The sequence below is a fragment of the Meleagris gallopavo genome, chromosome 20 (genome assembly GCF_905368555.1).
Source record: "Meleagris gallopavo chromosome 20, MGAL_WU_HG_1.1, whole genome shotgun sequence".
NCBI classification, from domain to species: Eukaryota; Metazoa; Chordata; class Aves; order Galliformes; family Phasianidae; genus Meleagris; species Meleagris gallopavo.
The window spans coordinates 7,720,165-7,745,648 of record NC_139423.1 but is presented as its reverse complement, the minus strand read 5'-3'; the positions used below and the strand labels follow the sequence as shown (position 1 = coordinate 7,745,648).

Here is a 25,484-nt window from a genome sequence, read left to right as displayed (position 1 = left end):
AAGGAGATAAAAATGAGTTCTCTTTTGGAGTATATTGCTGCATGAGCATTGCCTTGTAATTACACATTTCTAAATGATTAATCATGTTCAGTATTATTAAACTGTAATGCTTAAGTGTAATTTTTTTGGTATTATTCTATGAGTTGTGTGTTGATATTTTATTAGTTATGCAGAGTCACTTTCCTGATGAGATATCTATGAATACGGATTTTTAAAATTCTTTTGGAAAATATGTTAATCGAGCCAGAGACATGAACGTGCACAGAGTGATTGTGCTTTTCCCTAGTCAGACATCACCTAGAAAATAACCTGCAGTGAGCTGAAATCCATGTCTTGTATCTTGGTGCTTGACTTAAGCAGTAGGTTTTTCTGGGGGAATATTCTGGTTGTCTTTCTGTGCTTGTATGTATTCTGATTTTTTTTTTCTTTTTTTTTCCTTCTCTCCATCCCCCACTGTTGACTGTTTCTACATAAATAAAAGATTTTTCTTTGGCTGGCTGGTGTTTTCTAGTGGGGAAAAAAGTTTCATTGAAAAATGCCTGGCAAGATTGAAGGAAACTTGATTTTAGAAAAAATGAGTAAAAATCCCCAAACTCCTTATCATAGGGAATGTACAATGGCCTTGCTTGATATTGCTATTGTACAAAAAGGTATCTTTGTATGTGATGCCAGAGTTTTGTTACAAAGCAGAATGTAAGAGGTTTACACTTTTAAGGTCATTATTCACTGTTGCTTTTGGTGGGAATATTAAAATCAAACTCGTTTACTGACTTCCACCAGTGGATGAGAAGAGAAAAGAAACAAAGATTTGGAAGGAATTCATTGAAGAGCTGGAATCCATCCACCTTCCTCCCCTGTGACTTAAAGAGAAAGACTTGGTTACATCATTTATGCTTTACTACATTTAAGCTCAGCAGGTTCAATTTGCAACCTTTCTACTGAGGAAGTGAAAAACAATTTTGAAAAAAAAACCACCAAAGCTTGTGAATTGTTGCATACATAAATCTTCAACAGGGCACCAAGTAAAAATGTGGAGAAGTCTGGTGAATGCAGTGATACTTAAATTTCTGCAAAAATATACTGGAATTAAAACAAAGATGGTCTTCAAGGTTTTCTCTTACATGAGTGTAAAGCTGTTGCACACTAGTTATCTGTTTGAGCTAAATTCACTTGTGAAAGGTTTTAATTCAGGAATGCTTGAACATACAGGTATTTTTCATTACATTGCTTATCTTTAGTGAAAAATCCAAAAATGATACAGTCTGCATCAGAGCAGAGATAGTTAGAAGCAGAAATCAGTAGGCTGTAAAATATATCCTTAAGAAGAAATGAATTCATTGCTGCAATGGCAGTGACAGTTTATTATATTGATTCCTTTGGAGCTGAAGTGTTCAGCCATAGCATATGGCTGATGTGCTGTGCTTTCTGCCAGCAGCTTACCAAGTGCTGTGTAAAGGCAGGCAGTGTTACAATCAACATTTTGCAAGTGGGAAGCTGAGGCATGAAGATGTGACTTGCAGAAGGTGACCCGGCAGGCCAGTAGCCAAGCTGATAATAGAGCAGAAGTTTTGAGCAAAGAGCCCTTGTCCACTGGGGCATCTTGCCTCCATGGCCACCGCTTGTGTGGGGTATTGGTTTGGATGATAACATTCAGTAAGTAATGTCACTATTCATGTTATCTGTCTTGGGTGGTTGCCAAACATAAGAGGTTTTTTCCTGACTTGTTCTACATGTGCTGCTCTTGTACACAGATATCATTTAGCACTGTGCATTGTAAGTCAAATTCATCTTTCCTCATTGCCCTTCTTTTTGGTGATGAGAGGGATGAACTCACCTGCTGTTGTTTTATTTTTTTTGAAAGTTTGAGGTTCATATGTTAATATTTTCTTCCTTCACTTCTCTCCCCAGAACGGGATGGTAACTAAAGATCTGACACGACTGAAAACACTTCTTGCTGAAACAGAGGTAATAATGAGCGTGCTATTGGGAAAATAATGAGTAGCAACTGATAGAACTGAAGAATATCCCAGCATGTCAGGGCTCACTTACACCTGCTGGTTTAGATGCTGTAGTTTCCTCTGGGCTGTTGGCCTTTACCACCTTTTCAGCAGCCTTTCCTCCTGGTTTCTCATGACGTATGAGAAAATAGTGATGCTCAGAGGTTGAAGTAGCAAGTAGAAAGAATTTGATGCATTTTAATTATGTTATTTATTTTATTTTTCTCTGTTGGAAATGATTCTGTAGGACTTAAGTAAAATGGCATAAACACTCTCCGTCACTTCTTTTAATTTTTTAATTTTTGACTTCTTATGCTTTAAGTCATTGGTTTGGGTTTTACTCCTAATATAGATTTTAAGCTGAGAGACATCTCAGTATTGAGGTTGGACTTCTGGCCTTTTCAATTTTATTTGCAGTCCACATGAAAGTACCCTCCTCATGGTGGAACCCTCCAAAGTTCTCTTCTGAAGTTGAGTGGACTCAGTGCTCCTGACAGAATTAATTGTATCACTGGTTGTAATTTAGTTGTTACAGAATCACCTTTGTGACCATAACGGTGTTCAGATGTCTGAATGTTTTTGTATCAATTGATCTAAAACACGTTTTAAAATTAAAGAAGCCATTGCTGAAATTGTTTTGTGATCCTTTGTAACTGTATTTTTAATAATTGTAGGCAGCTGATAAAGTTCCATCAGGATATCATGTAGAAGATTTAGAAGAAGGTATGTAATTCATTTATAAAGCTACTTAATTTTGTAGTGAGAAGTCGTTGAAGATTCTGATGAATGTTCAACACTGGATAGCAGTCACCAGAAATCAGTCTTGACTGTTTATTTTGACGAATCCTTGGAATTTAGGTTGAATTATCTCATTCTTGGTTAAATTTGTTGGCAGAATTTTCCAGTTATTTGTCAAAGTGTTGTACCAGAGCTTGCTTATTTCTGCAAATTATTGAAATTTGCCTTTATACCCTTTAAACCTTTGTTCTACATAAATTTGTTAAGGATTGAAGATTATTTTTAAGGTGGATAATTTTGCGTGTGTACAAATACACTTTGGGTTGATGTTTAAAGGCATGGTTCTCTGGGTACTATCAGACTTAAAAAATAATTGGCAGTTAGTCAGAACTTGGGTTACTTTCCTACCCTGCAGGGTCCCGGGATGGCTGGCAGTTCCGCCCTCCACCCAGGGGAGTCACAAGCAGTGAAGAATATACACTATGTAAAAGGTAACACCTTTGCTTTATACCAATGTTCTCAATAGAATCAAAACACTTCCTCTTTTACCAAGCTGATAAACGAATGATTAAATGTTCAGAAATGTGAAAGCACTTACTAGAACTAGGAGTTGATTCATTCATAGTTTTTTAGAGAAGTCAGTTTATGCAGAGGCACCTCAGTTTTTCTGTAAGGTAAAATCAGTAGTTCTGTGTTGTCTTTAGAATAGTTTGAGCAGCATTTTTCTAGAGGCAGGGCAACTTCTGTCTTCTTCCCCTCGCTTTTTGAATGTGTATAATTTCAGATGTTTGGAAATTCACTTCCATAGACAGCGTTGTTAGCAAATGGAAGCACAGTGAAGCATACTTTGGCAGCATATAGGTGCAAGCCTTCAGATAGGTGGGCTTTGCTGAAAAGTGATCTTTGCTAAAAAGATGTTTGCAGAATTTCCCTCTGGATCTTATGATGTCCATTTTACCTAAATTCTAATACATAGAGGTGAACTGTCTTGCTGAAAGTCCAACAGCTTTTAGTTGTATTGAATTCTATTCTTCTCTCCCATTTCAGCCCACCAGTCAGTATTGCCTGTAGTTTGTCTTGATATAATCATAACTACTTATGTAATAATGTATTGGGGGGAAAAAAAAAACAAAAATTTCACACTTCATTCTGTTATATCCATAATTTATGCAAATGAGTAAAATTTATTGCATGGGTAGCAGTCTGACTTGCTTTTTAGATGGCACCACTCAATTCTGCTAAAATTGCAGTACGTTTAATGTGATTTTCTAGAGCTGCTAAATTCTGGAAACCCTTTACTTTTAGCACATCTAATATATAATCAATATTTAAAAAGGAAACCTTAAAAAAATAAAAAATAAAAAAAAAATTAGCCTTCATGTTAACTTTCTGTTTAGTAGCATCTGTGCTGTATTTCCAGCCATTGCTCTGAAACCTTCTTCCACTGAAGCTGTAATTAGCTTTATTGGTTACTTATGTGTTAACCTTTACAGTGAGAAAGATGCACTTTAGTCAGCAAATCCATATGAACAGTAAGATCCTGACCATGGATTAAAGATTTTAATTTCTTTATAATGAGATGGCTACAGATATTGAATGTGAATTTATAAAGTTGTGATTTATTTTTCCCATGCACCGTAAAGCTGCAGGAGTATGTTGTATTTGTTCTGGGTAATGAAATTATGGAATTGCAGGGATATTAAATAAGAAGCTAATCACAAAAGGAAAAAAAAAGTATTAGCACAGACAAGTTGGAAAACATGCATGATGATGACAGATTTTTAAGGTAAAATGCTTTTCTATTAAATAATGGAAAGGAAAAGCAAATCTGCTAGATTATATATATTATATGTATATCCTGATAATAATGGGTCAACATTATATTTTATACTTTTGCTCCATTTCCTTTGGGCCGTGATAATGCCAGTTATGCTTTAGCATTTTAATACATCAGTGCAGTGCTGAATTTGAAAATGTGTGATACTGTATTGAAATTGCCTACTAAGACAAATATTTTCATTCAAAAGACATTGAGGATCATAGCTTGGGAAAATCTGCAGTAACATCATAGTGTATATCATGCTTATTTTATTAGAAATTTGACGCTTAAACCTTTAAATACTTTTAACAAATTTTTCTTAAAGGAAAGGTGATATGTTATAGTCAGTGATGAAAGCGTGGCCTGTATATCCAGGTACTTTTGCTGCAAGGTTTTTGTGTCGTAGTCAAGTATTATTTTTGTCAACTAGTTCAAAATTCACATGCTAGTTCATGCTGTGTTTTGTATTACATAATCTGTTTACTGTGGAAATGTTTTTCAATCACTGATGACTTCTGTGTTTGTCAATGATGCGGGGTGCTGACAATCATTAATTTAGATGCATCAGCTCGTGCTATGAATTTTTAACAAGTCCTTAACCTCTCTAAAATAGACCCTTTTGGACTGATACACTCTTCACCAAGGGAAATAAATCTTTTCCTTGAGAGATTTCTGTATAGGTGTATTTAGTGGATAAGTCCACGTGATGTCACTGTTGTTCTGGGGAAAACTGCTGATTGAGCAAATAACAGCTGAGGACAAATTCATTCATTTCATTCATGTTAATACAGTGCCTAGCAATTTCAGGGGTGGTCTGTGATCTCTTTGTGTTAATTGCTTTACAAACATTTGATTCTTCTTTGGAGCTGGAAATCTTTGTAAGAAGTCCTGTGTGTTTCAAAGAAATTTGACTCATCTTTTCAGACTTTTCAGTAAGAGAGGCTGCTGCCTCTTGCAAAATGCTGTGTGTGTTTATACATTTCCAGATTAATTCCCACTGACTAAAACTGCCTTTAGTTCAGAGAAAGCTTTACAGAATGTCCTTCTGGCTTTAAAAGTAAGATTTTGATAAATTTCACTTTTTAATTGGAGAAGGAAAAATTCAAGGTATAATCATTTTCCGTATTTTATGTAGATTTTTAGAGCAAGGGATCTGCAGGTACGGTGCACAGTGTACTTCAGCACATTCCCAGGAAGAGCTAACAGAATGGCAAAAACGATACGCTTCCCGCTTGATCAGATTAAAACAGCAGAAGGAAAACAAACAGTGTTCGGGCAGTTATATGGAAACCTTGATTGAGAAATGGATGAATTCGTTATCTCCTGAGAAAGTGGTAAGGAAAATATACTACTTCCCTATGTGCTCATGTTTTAAACTAACAGATGAGCCTGTTTTTGGCCCTTACTATCAAAGCTGGTCGAACTACTTGTTACCAAGAAATTGTCCAACCAGTTTGCTCCCCTTTCCATCCTGCACTGTCTCTTCTTGCAAAGATACCAGAGACTTGAACTGATTTCTGCAAATGTAATCGTCCTTTTCAGGAATTCATAGTAGAGTTGGTGAATTACAGTTTGTGGGTTGATCACAGTGTGCTCATTTTGCATATTTACCATTCCTAGTGCAGGATGAGTCAGACAAGTCTCATGGTATTGTTTCTGTTCCGTGTGTGGATGGCAAAACCTTTTAAACTGGAGAACAATAAATGTTGAGGCTTTCATGACTTAGAGGAGAATACTCTTGTTTTTGCATGGCTCCTTTTCTTTGCCTGCAGCTGCAGACACTTTAATGAAGAAAAGTCAATCCCCAGTGTTCAAAAAAAAGTTTGAATGCTGAAGAGTGAGGGGTATGGATATGGTGAATCCTAGCAGCTGTTGGGAATTCCAAAGAACTGATTTCTGTGGCATTCAGCCAGCTCTACTTACCACTGACCCTGAGGAGTTTTTGGTCCATCTATTGTTGACTTAAGTTTGGGAAGAGTGGACTTTGTGCAAAATGGATTAATGAGTAGAAAGTTTCATTCTCATTTCCTGGTATCTGTAGAGTTCTCATTGATGTCATTGAGATCTGGGGTCTTCTGGAAATGCAGTCTTGGGGCCTCATTGTGTTGGATCCTTCATTCTAAATATAATCATGTTCTGCTTAAAATACAGTTAAGTTTTTGAAAATCAAGTCCTGTGGTTAATTGTCGTAAATGATCATACTCTCTGCCTACTTTATATGATACAGTAAATCAGGCTTGCTTGTCTCTGAAGTAGGACATGTTATATTCAATTTCCACACAGGTCTTGCATCATTCCTGCACAATCTGAGAGATCATTCTTTTTCTTTTTTGGTTCCAGATTACTGTGTTTTTCCTGAATGCTTTTATTTTTACTTTGTCTGTAGAAGTTTAATATGCTTTTTTTCTTTTAATCTAGCTTAGTGAAAGTATAGAAGGAGTGAGAGTAGAACATAATCCTGAGCTATCAGTAACTGTCACCACCAAAAAGTCTCATCAAACTTGGACATTTGCTCTCACTTGTAAGGTAAAACTACTTATTTTTTGACATTGAGTGAGTAATAAAAACGAGAATGCATTCCATAGCCTTTTGTGATTAAAATTGTGTAGTGCTTCTTTTTGAAACAAAGCAATTCAGTAGCACCATGCCTTCTTCAGCAGCCTTGGTGGCTGTGTATCAGATGCCCTGGTTTCTACTGTGACTTGTGCCTGTGGGACTTGTAACTGCTTTGTCAAGTTGAGAATTCTTGTAAGCTGTCATTGTCTGACTGCAAATAAAGATCCTCTTGAAATAATTTTTGTTTTCCAACGTAGTTAATTTCAATCCTTGCATTTTTTTTCTGATAGCCTGCAAGAATGCTGTATCGAGTGGCATTGCTTTACGATGCCCATCGTCCACATTTCAGTATCATTGCAATATCTGCTGGAGACAGCACTACCCAGGTATCACAAGAAGTTCCAGAAAACTGTCAGGAATGGATAGGAGGAAAGATGGTCCAGAATGGAATAGATCACTATATATACAAAGTCAGTATAGCCTTTAACACGGAAATCTTTGGAACTTTTCGCCAAACTGTTGTGTTTGATTTTGGATTAGAACCAGTCCTCATGCAACGAGTAATGATTGATGCTGCTTCAACTGAAGGTAATGTATAAAAGATATATTCTTGAATAATGAAAGTTTTTAATGCCATCTGTTTCTTTTTTTTCACATTTCTGAGCAGAGCAGCATCTATATTAACAGCTAATGAATAACTTCTACTGTGTATTATCTTATTCACATGTATGAATATAAATCATGGACAGAAGCTTCAGATGTATAGATTGGCTTGGGTCCAGTGGAGGCAATGTCCTTAGGATTATTATACTATGTCAGGATATGGTTCCTAAATCTTGTCAAAAAGCTGAGAATTTCTACTGTAGTATGTGTCTTGTGTTGATGAGAGTGCTAAACATGTAGAAAAAAGGTGAGAAAGATCACAGAAATTCTTCATAATTCATTAATCAAAGAAGACTGTGTTTTTTCTTGTAATCTCTGACTGCACTTGTCAAAGGCAAGTGGCAAACTTGGGTTTATAGCTCAACAAACTGCTGTGTAACAAATTTTGGAAATGCAAGGAAAATGTGATTTTTGTGTGTGTGTGTGTGTGTGTGTGTGTGTATGTATTTTAAAAAAATTACATGTCACTAAGAAAGCAACAGTTTTATATTCCCAGCATTTATTTACAAATAATAGATTAACATCTTCAGCATTACCAAGAAGAAACTGTGAATAGCAAATGCAAAGACCACAAACCAGGCTTTCCAGATGACCAAAGAGCAGGAAGTCTGTACGAGTTGTAGTGTCTCTTGAAGCACAGAATATTGTATTGAGAACAAGATACTATGTTTAGAAGCAAGGCAATGGTCTTTTCAGGAACTATTATCTGATCCTCATGTAGCTGTCTTGGGTAATCATAGCTGACAGACTTTCGTAAGACATCAAATTTTGGGAGAGCTGGTGCCCTTTTATTTTAAAACTGTTTAAGCCCCCAAAAAACTAAGTCGTAATTTGTTTGCAAAGTCACTGTCAGACTAGTGTGTTTTGGGTCCTCACTGGCTTAAACTAACTAACTGGAGCAGCACAGGGAACAGCCAGTTCAAGTCCACGTGAAAGAGGTGGATGAAGTTGATATAGAAGTCTTCAGCATTAGTCAGTGATGTTTTCTTTTCTCATGTTGCTTCTCTGTATACAGAAGGATTCCAAAGTCTTAAGGCAGTTTGTTGCTGTTGCTTATTTTGAATGAAAAGAGTGCTAGCTGTTTAATATGTACTTGTAAAACCAAAATCCAGGGCCTTTGTTAAGGTAATTTGAGAGCCTGCTTGCTCTTTGTACACCTGAAAATTAGGGATGGTAATGAATTTGCTGAAACTGCTACAGACAGAGGAGAATCTTGCACTTAGGTCATTCTCTCTAATGGGATTATTTTTAGTAGTGGTTGTTTGTCTGTAACTTAGCTCTTTGTCTACTTTGTTATGTATCAGATCTTGAATACCTGATGCATGCACGGCAACAGCTACTAACTACAGCTAAGCGTTGGGATTCCACTTCTAAGACTATTGTAGAATTTGAACCTAATGAAACTACTGAATTGGAGAAGAGCCTTCTTACCAGATACCAAATCCCTCTATCTGCTGACCAGTTATTTACACAATCTGTCCTGGACAAATCATTGACCAAGACCAACTATCAGTCACGGTTGCATGACCTCCTTTATATTGAGGAAATAGCACAGTATAAGGAAGTTAGCAAGTAAGTAATGCATTTACAAAAGTATATGCTATGTGTTTGTTACTGTTCTGTTAGGATGTTGAACATGACAACTTTTCTGATTAAACCTTCATGATTAGTTAAAGTATTAAGTCATCTTTTTGCTTGGAGATAAAGTTGAATATGAATTTGAAAATATGACTAGTGCTTAACAAGTGTTACTTAGTGATGCTCATTTAAAGCAAGTTGTACGTATCAGTTTTTGCTTACAGTTGTAGGCACTAAGCTTCTGTTGTACAATGGTTTACCTAATGTAAATATATATAAAACGTATATATTTTGGGCTCTCTATACAGAAAGAAAATGAGTTGTTGTGAAATAATGCTGCACTAGATCGTTTTTGCTGAGTGAGTTTTCACATCAAGAATTACACTCTTGTGCCTCACAGGAAGGCAAAGAGCAGCACGCCTGTAGAAATGAAAGAATAAGAAATGTGTTCTGTGTAATGCTTTTCTTATGGTGCAGTGATAAGTTTTTGCTCTTCTTTTTCTATCTTGTAGATTGGTAAGTTTTAATAATGTTCTTGAAATCTTCTGCTTTGATAGCGTTGATGACAGAAGCATTCTTTTGATCTTGTAGCTGACCCACTTAATTGCAACAAGGCTGAAAGTAGCACACTTTTCTGATCCTCTGTGGCTAAGATCACACACTTGTTATTCTCTAGTGAGGTGCTAGGGTTGCAAGCCTAGAATTGGGTCCGGAAATACAAATGCAAGTGGGTTGTAAAACCTCTGAAGTTGTGTCAAGAGTCAACGTGTTGATGAGCAGCTACTCTCCAATGCATTTGTGGATGCATCTTGTAAACCAGTAGGGTTGTCAACATGGTCTTTTCTGACAGGATTGGAATAATATGACTGCCTGCAGCTCATGATCAACATTCCACTCTGATCTGGCTTTGCACTTTCTAGGAAAACAGTTGCAGAATATGAGGCCATCAGAGCGGAACTACTGAAAAGCACTGGATGAAGGTTGCTTTGGTGACTTTATAAAGTCCTGAGTTTAGTTATAAGGGAGTCCATCCTGAATGGTCTTGAAAAAGTTTACTTTTAAATTGTTTGTTCTAATATTTCAAGGGGTGTTTGTAAGCATATGCAACATGACTGCATTACAAAATAAAGCAATAAAGGTTAGAGTAAGGGTGCTACTACTGACTCATTTTCAAATGCAAAAAGCAAAACAATGTTCTGATCTGGATCCTAGCATGATTTTTGAACACTTTGCTGTAGATACCATCTGCTGATGGTTTTAAGATTCATTCTTTTTTTGTGCATTCAAAAAAGAAACAGCCTATAATGGTTACGTTGGCTAAAACTTACTGTGTGTTTTCTTGTATGAATGTCAGTGAGTGTGAGGCAACATAGCTCCATCATGCACTACATTTTCTGCTTCCAGAATTACAGAACAGGTTTAGCCCCAAGGCTGTGCAAACTTAAAATTTTGACTGATGGAAAATAGTTTTGTTTTCATCATTACTGTGTCTTATGTTTTATCAGTGCATAAGCACATGTCATCCTGTGCATCCTGTCTGAGGTGTGGAAATGAATGTAAAATGAAATATGTTGAACTTTGAAGAAAATATTACCTGGGGCTTTGTTCAGAATGGCTTCACTTGCCATTTCAGAATTTGGCTGCAGTGGCTTTGCATGAATTCTTGATTTATCTGATATTTCTCTGATTAGATTTTGCAATGAGGTGTCTTGCATAAATTCCTCCCATTAAAAATGCAGTTCGTTGATTTTTTTGTGGAAAGCTCACTGCAAAACAAGGTGAGGAATACGTAAGAAGAAACTTTTGGATTTTTAATTCTAATCCTGATTTTTGTAGTTTAACATCTTGCCAGAAGGTGTCAGCTTACTCACAGAGAACTGATAATCTGTAAACTTGAGATTCCCTTTAGTATAGTAGAATCAATTTATTCATGTACAAAACCAGTAATTTGTGCCTTGTGTCAGATTGGCAGTAATAATATTTTCCTGTAGCTTTTTACAAATCAAAATTTGAGAATCAACTGGTGCACGTTTAGCAGCTTGGGGATTCCGTTTTAGGGAAGTTGTAAAAAGTTTTTGCAAAATAAATTCACAGTAGCATGTGGTTGTATCTTAGTAACAATGTGGAGCTCCTGTTTATTGTATTAAAGATAATCTATACTTTTTTTTTTTCTGATTTTTAGGAAGCATTTTAATCAATCCATCCGATTTATAGGTATAACAGCATTTACCTTCTTCAAGATCTAGGCTACTTTCATTGGTGTGCAGCTTGGGAGAGGTGGATGGAATAAATAGAAACCTTATTCTGTTCTTCTCTACTTCGCACCCTGAATAATACCTAGAATCAGTGAATATAATAAGAGGTTACAAAGTATTTACATCTTTTTTTTTTTTTTTTTAACTAATTTGGAACACGCACAGCAGCTCTACTTCACCCTGAACTTATTTTGGTCACAGAGATCTTTGCGTTTGATTTAGTCTAGTGAAGGTGGCTTTTATTATTTTATTTTTTAAAGCTTCATTGATATTGCTTCTCTTAGTTGGTCTGGATGCATGGAATTTTCAAATCAGAGCATTTTCCTGCACTTACTAGATGCTTTCTTGCTTAGGTTCAACATAAAAGTGCAATTGCAGATTGTAGCAAGCTTCATGCTCACTGGGGTTTCTGGAGGTGCGAAGTATGCCCAAAATGGACAACTTTTTGGACGCTTTAAGCTCACTGAAACGCTTTCAGAAGACACTTTGGCAGGACGGCTGGTGATGACCAAAGTCAACGCTGTTTATTTATTGCCTGTCACTAAAGAGAAGTCAGCACAGACCCAAGGAACCAAAGAGAAGGTTTATGAAGCAGCTATTGAAGAGAAAACAAAAGATTACATCTTCTTGAGGGTATCCAGGGAATGCTGTGAAGAACTTAATCTTCGGGCAGATTGTGAGATGCAGGTAAGCCTGAGAGGAGACTGTTCTGGCATGTTTGCATTATACCTATTTCAGCTCCACCCAAAATAATTGCTAGAAGATATAGTAGGGAGTTTTTTTTAATTTCCTTATGATACAGAGAAAGTAGAGTGCAAATGAGAATTTCAGATGGGTGAAATGTGTATGCTTATTTATAAAATGAATATTGTCACCAGAGTCCACGGGAGCCTTTTCATCAATGAATCAAAGGAAGGAGTGTTGGGGTTTATTTTTCCTCCAAAATAATAAACCACTGGTGCTCTTTACATAGTCAGCTGGAATTCTCTTCGGTAATTTGCATCTGAGGCAGTTGATTTCCTGTTGTCTCCTTGTGTTGCTGTGGATTCTACTATGTTTGTTTCTGGGCTTGAGGTGAGATGAATTTTTAGGGAAGTTGAGACTACGAATGAACTTTGTGCTGCTTTCTGCACCTGTATCAGAACGAAAGGAATATCATCCTCTAGTGGACAACTTACTGCCTTGATGAAGGTGATGAGAATTGAATAGATACAGGCATGAGGAAAATGAACAAATACTTTTCTGATGTATATCCTGTATTTCACAATGGCACTTGCCTCCATTAACTCTGAAATACCTGTCTGGGAGGCACTCCATCCCAACAGGAAGAGTTACAACACTACTGCTGGAGACAGTGGTGTTGGCAGTAAGATCAAGATTTGTTTACTTTACAGTTAACATGAAATGAGGGGGATGGAGTGTGCTTTTAAACCATGTTGTTATGCAGCTTGCAAACAAGCTTGCAATTCTTGCTCATGCAGTAAGGGAAGACAAAGCTGTAGTTAACTATTTGCACTCCTCCTACCTGTTCCCTTCGTGTGCCTGCTGTAGAATTTGCAGTTGACCTTGTTTACTAGCAGAAATGTCCTCAAATTAAGGTCACTGAAATTACTTGAATTGAATGCATTTTCACCAAGGAATTATCTCCATTTACTTTCTGTTGTGGAGACATATGTAGGAATCTTAATGTCTTAATTTAATGTGACTGATTGGTCTGGGAAGGCTTACGCTCTTCTGGGCTCTTGGTTTTGTGTTTGTTTTCTTAAAACAATAATTAAATCTACTAATTGATTCTATCAAAAACTGCACTGGAATTCCAAATGAGCTGGAGTTTGAGTAACTGACTTATTTTCCTTCGATTGTCATAGAACCAGGCCTGAGGCAGCAAATCTCATCTCCATTAAAAACGAGGTTCTGAGCTTATTTGTGAAATCATGCAGTGCTCCATATTTACATCAGTGAACTGGTGGTGAAATCCTTAAACAGTTACGTATATTTTAATAAATCGTGACTGGGAGGAAAGTTTTTCTGATGAAATGTTGACTGAAAGATCTGGAAAGAGAATTCTCAGGTTAGAACTGAGGGTAGTAGAGCTTGGAGGTACAGTGCTTCCATTAAAGATGCCATTATCTCCAGTGGATAAGGTAATCCCTGTGTGATTCTTAAACAGAATTGCTGAAATTGCTGTATATTTTTTGATAAAATGCCTGCCTTCCTTCCTTTTATTATCTAATAGTTCATCTTGGAAACTTCCTGATAATTTCCTTGTCTGTTGTCCTGGCTAAACTAAAGCACAGCAAGAATTCTGACTTGGACTGGAACAAGCTGGTGCTTTAAAGCCCCTTGGCTGCTGCTCTTCTTGGTGACCAAACTAACATGAGACTGTTTTATTTTTGGAGTTGTTGCACTGTCTTGTCGTTTTCTGTGAACTGGCAATGGATTGACTTCCTTTCCCACTGTTTTCTTGTTCTGGAATGTTTATTGAAGCAGGTTACATGCTTCTCCTTCACAGATGGCCTCATTCAGTACTCTGCAACAGCAAACATAACTACATGACTCAATCCAAACTGGATTGAAAACAAAACAAATCACAAGCTGTGAAAATGGAGAATGCTGGTAGATAATAAGAGACATTGAATGCCAGCCACCTTCCTTGGACTCCCAGAAAGAGCTTTTAAAAAGTGTTGCTCAGATTTACAGATTGTCTGTGTTTAAATTGTAGCTTTTTAATACCAGGTGGGCTTCTGTCAGCCTTGGGTCTGTAGGAGCAAAGAAACTTTTCCTCTGTAGAGCAAACTGAAGTTGAGAGCGGTGCCACTTGCTTGGGAATCTTTTCCTAACATGTGGGATGCTGTGGGTGTGGGTAGGGGATGCCTGGAGGGATGCTTGGGTCACCCTCTGGCAGCGTGAGCTGTCACTGTCATTCTTGGCATATGCTAAACCATGCTGCTTTAAACACCTGGCTGTTTCCTGCAGCAGTGGGTAGGCATCAGCATTGCAGTGGAACGGTGGGGGAAAAAGTGGTTTGAGTATCTTTAAGAAACAAGCTTTACTACCAGTCAAAATAGTTTCCATGAGCTCTGTGCTTGTTCCTTAGCTCCACTGCTGCCCTTTTCTTTATGTATCTTGCTGTAAGATGCAATAGGCAAGATGATTATTTAGTGCCTCGTATCTGTGAGAGACAGAAAGTTAATGGCTGCACTGATGTAAGCAGGTGTTGTTTATTTAAGCAAAGCTAGTATTGCTTTATTTTTTTACATGCTACATCATGATATGAGCAGTGTTTTTAAATGTGATAGAAAAAAAAGGAAATGCTAAGAGCATTGAAACACAAGTAATTGAGAAGACAAACAGAATGTATTGATAAACAACTAAATTTTAGAAATTACATTTTGGAGAGTTCTAACAATTCAACAGAAGTGACAAATTGTATTATTGCAGAATGTTTGGCTGGAATTAAGCACTGTTTGGGTTTTATCTCTGCTTGTCACACATCTGATTTGTACTATCTGTTCATCTGCAACAGTTTCTGGTCCGTTTCTGTTTTCAAGTTGTTCTTATGGTAAAGTATGGAGGCTTAAATCTTAAGACCAATGCTCTAGCTCAGTGCTGTTTTCAAGGAGTACTTTTTTGTGTACCAAAAATAATTTGAAGAATATTATACTTCTTTTTTTCCTGAAAGTGCAGTAGAATCTAATCTTAAACAACAAAATGATGTTACAGAAGGTGCTGTATTTTATTTTGTTTACAAAAAAAACAAAACCAATCCTGTTTCCTTCTGATAATCAGTGGGTTGCAGGAAGATAACGTTACCATATACAGCAAAACCTACAGTGTTTTCTAAATCAATCATTTTTGGTTCACCTATTAATTCATTCATTTTGTATTGCAGGTTGAACTGCAGTTTCAGTTAAATCGCTTACCCCTCTGTGAAATGCATTATGCCTTGGACAGGATTAAGGACAACAGTATTTTGTTTCCAGATGTCAGCATGACTCCCACCATACCCTGGAGTCCCAACAGGTACAAGAATACAAACACTTTAATATCAACGATCTTATGGTAATGTAGTATTGAATTTCCCATAACAGATGGCTGAAATCTGCCCTGGAACAGGAAATATGTCTTGCTCTTCATTAATGGTGAGGATAGTTCAGGGAAGGGAATGAGACTGTTCTGAATAAAACAAGAAAGCTGATCCTCTGAGGACTAGAATCTGTTGATTAGTTTTCCCTGTGGTTGAATGGTGACTTTAATAGGCACTGCAGTTGTGTTGTAGCTGCAGCAAGCAAATCTGTTCTTATTTCCTGCTCTGCAGTTCTTCATTGAAAATATGTACTTGATGGAAATGTAAATATCTGTTGCAAGGATTCTGCTGTGCAGGATCTTAAATATGCAGACTCACTAACATGAGCAATCTGTTAGTACTCTTTGAGTTTGGTGCAGTGACCCAAATTTGGACACACCACTGAAGGGAATGGCAGAACAAAAGTGTGTGTGAATAAGGCACTGCACTTGCGTTTCAGCCCTGAGATTCCTTGTACAGTTCTTTTAGGACATAAAAACCTCCACATTGTTTAAACTCTTTGAGAAACCTTACAGGGATACAGTCATGCAATTAAAATAGTGCATCTTGAAGAGGAAACTTGGGGAAGAAATGAAGCTTTGTGGCTCAGGGATATGGTCAGTGTTCTTGGTGCATGGGGAAGGATGGAGGGGAAAAAAAAAAAAAGAAGCATGAAGTTTCTGTACTTAAACACCAGGGAAATGAGAGGTATGTGGAACTGATAGCCTGTGCAGCACTCAAGGAGTCGTGTGATATCTTGAAGGTGCGAATTAAAAGTGTGGTTGAGCTGCAGTACAAAACAGAAGACAGCTCAAGGATGAGAAGGAAAGTGATCTGGCCAGAAAACTGAGACAGCTAGAAAATGTAAGGCGAAAGTTACTGGAAAAAGTTGAGTTTCTTTTTGAAGTGTGGGAAGAACAGAGATGATAAAAGGGGGCTGGTGCAGTGTTCTGGGTGGGGAAGATGGCTGGATGTATCAAAGCTTTGTCAGTAAAGGCTGAAAGAAGGAAGCAGGTTTTGCACAGCTATGCCACAAGCTAATGAAGGACAACGACAATCTGTTCACTGACTTAATTAAGTTTTGGGTAAATCTTATAAAGAAGTAGCATTTAGGAATGGCTTGGAAGTAAGCACTGATTTCAATGAAAAGGAAGGAAGGCAAGCAAGCTAGAACATTTTTCTGTTTTATGTCAGGAGATTTATATTATCAAAAACTTACACAGTGGCTCTAGTTGTATAATTTGTACAACTGTTTTGTATTTTTTATAGATGTAAATAATGTGTATAATAATTGCCATTCAGTTTAAGTCAGTGCAACGAGCATGTTTTTCTCCCTCAGATGGCTTGGTTTGCTTTAACTCAGAATGGTCTTTCCTATGCTTCTCTTGTACTTCTGTTTTATGTCTCTATTACTTTTCAGTACTTCTTAGATTCCTCTGCGAGCTCTTTGTTCATTGCTATCTTAAAAGTTAGGACTTCAATCAGCTCCTCTTGATTTTTAGTCCCTTCTGGTAGCAGAAGCTTTCCTTATTTGCAAGAATCATAGTGCTTGCACCACAGCAGATCACGTTGCTAAACTATGGCCATATGTGCAGCAGTGACAGGTGTTTTTTACTGTGCGTGTCTACTTTTAAATCTGTCACTGGGAATATTATAAACTGTGCCTACAAATCTTTAACCTCTTATGCTCATTGGAATCTTCTGAAAGAATCTTTCTGTTAATGCTGGTATTCCTAACTGATTAGCAGAGGTTCTTTTAGACTTTTTTGTTGGAGGTGTGTGCCTTAATGATCTCAAAAGAGGGAAAAAGATGTCTGTAATTGGTTATTACTAGTTGGTGGTTGTTGTTGTTGTTCTTGTTTGATTTTGAGATTCAACCTAGTTCACATTTACCAAGCCTGAGGTAATATAAATGTTGACTTTCGAAGCTGACAGGGTAAATACTGCCTGGAATAAATGTAGCTAATGTTACTTTTTATGTAGTAACGGTAGAAAAACATTGATGTCTGCTTTCTTTTATTATCAAGTAGTGGTTCAGTATATACTTCTGTCTGAAATGTGCATTATAGAGGCTAATTATTGTTAAGCAAGATACGGTAAATTGGGAAGTAGTTGGATTCCTTTTGGATAAAATACTGATTTATTGCAAATAGCATCAAGGTTTTGTGATACAAGCATATTATATTTTGCTGGATCTGTTGGTTTGTTTCAGTGTGGCTCAGAATAACAGAATCAATACATTAACATACAGACCTTCGTGAAAGCTTTTGAAATCTTACCTCGTTTCATTTCTTTTTGACTGTGAGTTGTCATAGGTTCTGATTTTCAACTCTTGCCTCCTTTTGTACAGACAATGGGATGAGCAGTTGGACCCTCGGCTAAATGCTAAGCAGAAAGAGGCTGTTCTGGCTATCACTACCCCACTTTCAATACAACTGCCTCCTGTTCTTATCATCGGTCCCTATGGGACAGGAAAAACGTTCACGCTGGCTCAGGCAGTCAAGCACATACTCCAACAACAGGATACTAGGTGAGGTGGGGCTCTAAATAGAGCAGTACATGATTAGCAAAGAGTTTTCATTTCTTATGAAGTTGAGGTTAAAGGCAGAAGTATAGAATGTCCATCCAGCTTAAAAACAACCAAAACCCGAGCTACCTGTTATTGTTTTGAATGGTAAAGTAATTTTATAGTCTTAGCCTGTATTTTCCATTTTAAAACTATTTAAAATTGGCAATATTGAGAAGGACTGTGATCTGCTCAGCATGGAAAGTTGTGCAGTATATTTGATAGTAAAAGTTGTTCCTTAATTAAAATCGAGTCTGGATTAATAACTGCAAGTTAATTGTTGGAAAACTGTTTAAACTTTAAACCTTTACATAAGTGAAGGATTTAAGTTAAAGAGCTGAACCATGTGAACTAGAGTAGGTCAGTGCCTGGATTCATTAAGAGAAATGTACAGGAAGATGGCCACTGTTTCCTTTGTTTTGTATTCTACTGCTTTGAATTGTTTTCTGTTTCTTCATTGCTTTTTTATTTGCACCATTTATTCCAGCAGGATTCTCATTTGCACCCATTCTAATAGTGCTGCTGATCTCTACATAAAGGATTATTTACATCCATATGTAGAAGCAGGCAATCCCCAGGCAAGACCTCTCAGGTATTTTTTAAGGCTTATTATGTATCTATAAAATACTCTTCTTAAGAAAAGGTGTCTATAAAAACAAACAAAAAAAAAGTTAAAGAACATTTAAGATATAAAAGCATATTGGCATTTCCAGCAGTGATTTTAAATATATAGACTAAAAGGAATGTGAAATGTTGTCAGCATAATTTTGTGTCATTTCTTAAACGAAAATAAAGACATCCTTTTTTAAGCTTTTATTTTTCTATTGCTGAATGTATTGTTCCTAATGAGCAAACTTTTGATACGCTCCTCTAAAAGCTACTGTAATAAAATAAAAATGAATTTCACTGTATTTTAAATTCCAGAGGATTTTGACTCATGCTTATGGTTTGGAAGCTGGGGCTGCTCACTTGGCTTTTTGAAGAAAAAATATGTCATGGGAGCTAAATAGAAAATATATAAATTTTTTAAACCATGATAGTTTGGCCTTTTCTGATCAGTCAACTTGAAGAAATTGTGCATGTGATTAAAAGTGCTCACCGTGGTTATTTTGGGGGAGTTACTTATGGAAGAAGATGAAGAAGTGGAGATCTAAAGCATGGGAAAAGTGAAACGTGCATATAAATAGGGAGTATTTATTTATTGGCAGAAACTCACTCTTGGGAAAATTTGCACGGATGCCACAGTGTGTAATAGTGCTAGCTTGGTGTATGGTTTTTAAATTACAGACTTCATTTTCTGAATGCCAGTGTGTGAGTTTATTATATTACAAAGAAAATAATTCGCTGTGTTTCTTGCTATCTATCAAGAGCCATCCTGGACTTAGAATTTACGTAATGTCAGTAAAGCCAAAGAAGTTACATGAAAGGGTGAGATTTACAACAGATGTTAATTCTGGTAGGTGTGCTGGCTTTAGTTGCCATGTGACAGACTGAGGATCTGGCCAGAAAGAGGAGACAGTTTGCTTGGAGAAGTTCTCTTGGACCTGGTGTATTTTGGCACAGATTGTCTTCAGGCTCTTTGTAAAGCACTTTGTGATGAAAAGCATTACAGTATCTTAATTCTGTAGTGGGGAAAAACGTGTGTTATTTATGCTTTCAGGAACACTGAACTGTGATTTAACAGAGCAAGGTGTTAGGTACTTCTGTTGTGGTCGCCAGCCTTCTGCTACCTTCTGCATGTGCTATATTCTGTTTAGCACAGTCTCAGGCATGCTCATGAAAAACATACATAAACAATTTCTTTTCCATTAAGGTTAAATATATATATATATACATATTTGCTAAGGATATTTAATGCAGAAATATGCAAAAAACACTGAATGTTTAAAATAAAAAGTAACTTTCGTAGTATTTTTTTATGAGTACTCTAGAAAGTGCTCCTGTGAATTGTATATCCTATTCCAACAAACATAGGACCTTTAGGAAAAGTTTTGGAAAACAGAGGCACCTCTCCAGATCTGCATATTTTTATATATCCACAAAGTGTGTATGCTTGTAAATGACTTTAAAAGTGTTACATGGCTTCCAAACAACTTATACTTGGGAAGCCTCACTACGTGCCAGCTGATCCAGCAGGATGTAAAGGGTCAATATCTGCACTGGAGGCTAGAGCTATGTGATATTCCTAGCATAAAATCAATCTCTTAGCTTTCTTATTGACTGTTGTCAAGATACGTTTTCAAATTAAAATCATTACTGTTAGTTTCAACAGGGTGCCCTGAGCCTCTTGCTTTTGCCTAAGGGAAACAAAAAATGGAGCAGAAGCAGGAAAGTACCCAAGCAGGATGTGCTGCTTGCAGTGTTTGTGTTTCAGAATGGCTGAGCAGTTTGCTTTACATGTTTTGCATTTACTCTGCAGCTATGAGTTGGTTAAATAGCATCCATGCTAAGAAAGTTCCCACAGATGAGTTGGGGGCACCATAATATTTCTGTTGTTTTTGAAGAGAGAAAGCTTAATTATTTAGTTTTGGCTGAGAACTATGTAAATATTTCTATAAATTTCTGTGGGTAATTATTTAGTATTGGCTGAGAACTATGTAAATATTTCTATAAATTTCTGTGGGTAAAACTAAATAATTTATCCCATTAGGAGTTGTACCATAAAAATTTGAAGTCTTTAGTTTGGGAGTTTGCTTAAATACCGTGTAATAATTTCATATGTATGTATTTTTTTCTAACAAATAATTATCTCTATCCTTTGGAAAACATGAAGTCAGAATGAACTGGGGAAAAAATATGTTGAATCTAAGTTCTGCACCTAAATAAAATAGTAAGGAAGCCAAGAGACCAAATTCTCAGAGTCCTAAAGCCCATAAACAGATCTGTATCCAGTAAAAAAATGGCACTGGTTGTGATTAGGGGTAATGCAGCTGTTCAAGGGACACACTCCAAAACCTGTCTGCTTCTGAAGACACTTGGCGTGGGGGGAAAAAAATAAAATAAAATTGTTCTACTGATGTAAGTTAATGCTGAGGTGTTTCTGAAAGAAAAGAACCCAGTAACCTACAGTTAGGAGAAAAGAGCCTGCAATTAAATGCTTCTGTTCCATGCTAAGACTTCTTTTTTTTTTTTTTTTGCATGCAGAAGCAGGCAGTGTTAGAGGGTGATTCAAAGCAGTGGAGGTGGTAATTGGCTTCCAACTTGTGTTTGCTCTCACTCCGTGGCTGTGCTTGTCTCTCTCCATCGGCTGCTGGAGCCCTCAGGAGGCAGCTCTGACAGTAGGCACTGCAGGCAGGTGCTGGAGCTGCACGTGGCACCTAAAAACTCCAGCCCAGACCTGGGAAGCATAGAGATTCTCTCTTTGCAGTGATTGCAGTATCTACCACTTATTTATGTGTTTCAAATTTAGTTGAATCCATATGTTATTAAAAGTAGGGAAATTTTGTTGGAATGTGTGATGTCACACTTAAACATAAAGGTGGTATCATTTTCCTTATGAAATATTGATTCTGTGTATGTTAACCTGTGTTTAGAGGATACTTTCAGTGCTTTTGTTTGTGGAAGATCTAAGGCATTCAATCTTATGGGGCTTCTATTTCAGTGTGATTCCCAGTGTATTTGTCTGTGATTCCACTGCCTGTGGTTTGGACAAAGCTAGCCTTTGAGCTTCTAATTTCTCATTTCTCTGCAGTTAAAGTCTTGGGGTTTGTACCTCCAGCTGCACACGATCAGAAGGAGTTGCAGGCACTGAAGGAAAGGTTGGTCAGTGGCTCCTGACTGCTGGCACTCAGGGCCTTTGCTTAGGGAAACAGTAGGAGTAGAAGTTGGGTTATTCTCTCACTCAGAAGTTCAGGGTATGTTGCAGAATGAGCTGTTTTTGAATTGCGTTGAGCTGGTTAAAAATATTTGTATCTATTGCAATGGGTTCCTCCAGCTTTAAGAAAACAATCTTGAAATTACAGAAGGTTCTGTTAGTGCAGGTTGCACACAAGAAATCCCACGTTCTGCGTGGCTTACTTATATCACGACTTTTTCCAAGTAGTCACATCTGCCAGGTGCTTTTCTGGCAGTGGTGCATATTAGCTTTGGAATACCTTTTTGATCTCATATCAAAATAAAGTAAATTCATGGGTAAGCAACAGTGCAGTTTGAAATGCTGTCAGCCAATCTTTGAGTCACAGATAGTTGAATTGTGTAATGAAAGACAGTGCATGGTATAATAATGTCTAATAACCATAATATTTTGCATTTCAATAGCACCTTTCATCCAAGAATCTCAAAGTGCTTTACAAACATAAACTCACAATAAACTCATTAATCCTCACAGTACTTCTGTGAGATGGTAGGTAAGTATTATCCTCAGTTCACATTGGGAAACTGAATCATATGAAAGCTGACTGAATGGCTGCGATGAAGAGAGCAGGGTTGTTCTGCTCCTGCTGCCTCCTTCTAGTGATCTGGTTCTGACTGCATGTTGCTGCACTGGTGTGATAACAGCATATCAAATAAACCTTATCGGTCTGATGGCTGATGGAAAATAAATTCACTGATCACATTGGAAGGTTCTTGATCCTGAAGCAGTGCTGAACTGGTCACGGTTGATCGCTGTGTCAGTTTTGGCTGGTGGTGTTGCCATCCAGATTACTGCAGCACAATTGCATCCTTGTGCCTTTCATTTTATGTGTCTTGTCTGAAATGGACATCGATATCTGTATTTTCACCAAATTTATTGCAACCCTCACAGTTTCTCTCATGTTATGTGGAACTGAGCTGTGCTTTTCCAACTTGAGGAGACGTATGGCATCCAAAGTCCAGCCATTGCAATCATGTTTTGCACTTGAGTGCATAATTTCACTTTTTCAAATATTTTATGAATGATTTGGGATTTGTAATACGGGTGCAGGAGAAACTTAATCAAAAGAAAGTAATTAATGAATAGATAAACAGCATTGAATCCCATATTCAGAACTTAAATTATTTTAAACTATTTTGTCTTAATTTGCTTTGGAAATGAGTTAAAATAACTTTAATTCTAAGTAAGAATGTATAGTAGTGTCTTGTAATTTAAAAATTGCACTTCAGATTTGCAGTTCTGACTTGATACAGGTGATGTTTTTGAGGAATGCCACTTGAAGAAGCTCTTTCACATCTTTATCCAGATCTGCAGCTGGTGTGGTTGGTTCTGTTTACCCATGTGGAGTTGGGCACATAGGGCACAGTCTTCATGTTTTGCTATTCCTCTTCCTTTTTAGCTGGATGGGCTGTAACATTTCATCTGAATGGAATAATTCATTGTTGATCCCATGACACAGTGATTAAAAATATCTTAAATCTCGTGGAAAGGTGTTTGATGCCCAGTGCGCTGCTGACGGTGTCCTGATATTTTAGATGAAGGAAGCTTTCCTTTGGCACTGTTTTATCATTATTAAGTATACCAGAATGAAGGCCCTTCATGATAAAGCAATGAATTTAGATCCAGTTTTGTTCTTAGGAAGCATATAATATTTATGAAAGTAATGCATGATTTTATTAACACTTTGGGGGAAAAAAAAAAAACCCACAACAAAACAATGATCATATGGATGTAACTGATGAAACGTGGAGACCACTACCACTCTGTCAGGTTCAAGATTATTGGCTGGTATTATATTTTAGTTAAGAAAAAATATATATATTTTTATAGTGAGTTTACAGACTGAGAAAGATGGCATTGATGTGAAGGTCACAGTACCTAAATGTTGGAAGAACTTTGAGATTTTCATGTGTGGATTAATCCCTGGTAAACATTCCTATATGTAGTATTGCTCTGCAACAAATAGCAGAAGGAAACCAAGATATTTCAGCATGTAATTGTGCGCTATAGCGATGATTTGCTGTTTGAAGACTTTTATTTACTAGAATACTAGAATTTGAAACATTAGGCAGTCACTGTGTTCCAATTATATAGAAAATAAACCTCCTTTTTCTTTTGTAGGGTATATTTCAGAAATCGCTGGGTAAAGACTGTCCACCCAGTTGTGCATCAGTACTGTTTGATTTCAAGCACACATTCCACCTTTCAGATGCCACAGAAAGAAGATATTCTTAAGCAACGAGTAGTAGTTGTTACTTTAAATACATCACAGTATCTGTGTCAACTGGATCTTGAACCAGGTATGATAGCTGTAAACAAGACATGTCTGTAAGATGCTATGAGAGGTATCTTTGTCTTTCCAGCGCCAATGATAAGTGTTCTTTTTGTTTCCTACTCAGTTCTTTGAACAGCTAAGAACTAAAGGTTTTTTTTAAAATTGTTTGGATTTTTTTATGAAAAAAATGTTCATTAAAAAGCTGTAAAATTAATGGCATTCGAGTTAGCCTTTTGCCTCCTTATTTTTTCCCCTTGTGTAAAGAAGGAAGAGGCATTGTGTATGAACTGGTGTTTCTGAGATCAAGAGAGAAAATGTTGAGTTTTTTTTTCTAGTTTTGATTACTATCAGAATACAGAACTTTTAGTACAATTTCTTATATTGTTGTCACTGTTTATTTTATCATATCTCTAGTTCCACTTATTTGCTGCTATCTCTGTCTTACAGGTTTTTTTACACACATTCTGTTAGATGAAGCTGCACAGGCTATGGAGTGTGAAACTATTATGCCTCTAGCATTAGCTAATAAAAACACAAGAATTGTCTTGGCTGGAGACCATATGCAGGTAAAAGCTGTAGTATATAATATCAAATGTATATGTAGTATGTTTGTTTATTTAATTACATAATTTAACTTCTCCAAATGTCCATGGTGTGTTTGATAGATCTGCTTTTCCTTTACTTGACGATTCACGATGGCAGTAAAATGGATATTTGCATTGCTGTAGTAAAAAATAATAATTAAAAAAGGCAATAGAGCAGTTTTGCCACTATAGAGTAGGTTTGCCACCTACCACAGTCATCTGTGCCATACATATATATATAGTTCTTCAGGTCCTGCTGGTGAAGTCTTTGTTTTCCATACCCTTCTGATTCTTCTGTTGATATTGAGTTACATATCCTATTGCTGCTGCTGGATCATGGAAAGTCATAATAATTGTAATCCTATGGACTGTTTCTTATTTTTTATAATACAAACCTCAGAATTGCTTTTTAAGAGGCTGGTATGGTATTCTTACCACTTCAGGATAGAAGTCATGAGTCCAAGCAGGATGGCTGGAGGTAACTCTGGTCTGTGTGTCTCTGGCTACATTTTGTAAAGAGCTGTTTGTAGCTCA

At 36.9% G+C, this 25,484-nt stretch overlaps 1 protein-coding gene across 6 annotated transcripts in view; it reads left to right on the top strand.

Moving 5' to 3' along the window:
- Positions 1 to 25,484, top strand: part of HELZ (helicase with zinc finger) — a 74,726-nt gene that overhangs the window by 21,285 nt on the left and 27,957 nt on the right. For 5 of the 6 annotated variants that reach the window (XM_085239776.1, XM_085239773.1, XM_085239777.1 and 2 more), the window contains 13 exons: positions 1,909 to 1,965; positions 2,672 to 2,720; positions 3,151 to 3,226; positions 5,690 to 5,888; positions 6,973 to 7,080; positions 7,401 to 7,698; positions 9,078 to 9,345; positions 11,960 to 12,293; positions 15,499 to 15,629; positions 18,023 to 18,202; positions 18,726 to 18,830; positions 24,213 to 24,391; positions 24,814 to 24,932. In XM_085239776.1, coding sequence (XP_085095902.1) covers positions 1,909 to 1,965; positions 2,672 to 2,720; positions 3,151 to 3,226; positions 5,690 to 5,888; positions 6,973 to 7,080; positions 7,401 to 7,698; positions 9,078 to 9,345; positions 11,960 to 12,293; positions 15,499 to 15,629; positions 18,023 to 18,202; positions 18,726 to 18,830; positions 24,213 to 24,391; positions 24,814 to 24,932 — 2,103 coding nt within the window. The remainder of the gene's footprint in view (positions 1 to 1,908; positions 1,966 to 2,671; positions 2,721 to 3,150; positions 3,227 to 5,689; positions 5,889 to 6,972; positions 7,081 to 7,400; positions 7,699 to 9,077; positions 9,346 to 11,959; positions 12,294 to 15,498; positions 15,630 to 18,022; positions 18,203 to 18,725; positions 18,831 to 24,212; positions 24,392 to 24,813; positions 24,933 to 25,484) is intronic. The other variant, XM_085239775.1, reaches the window with a different exon arrangement.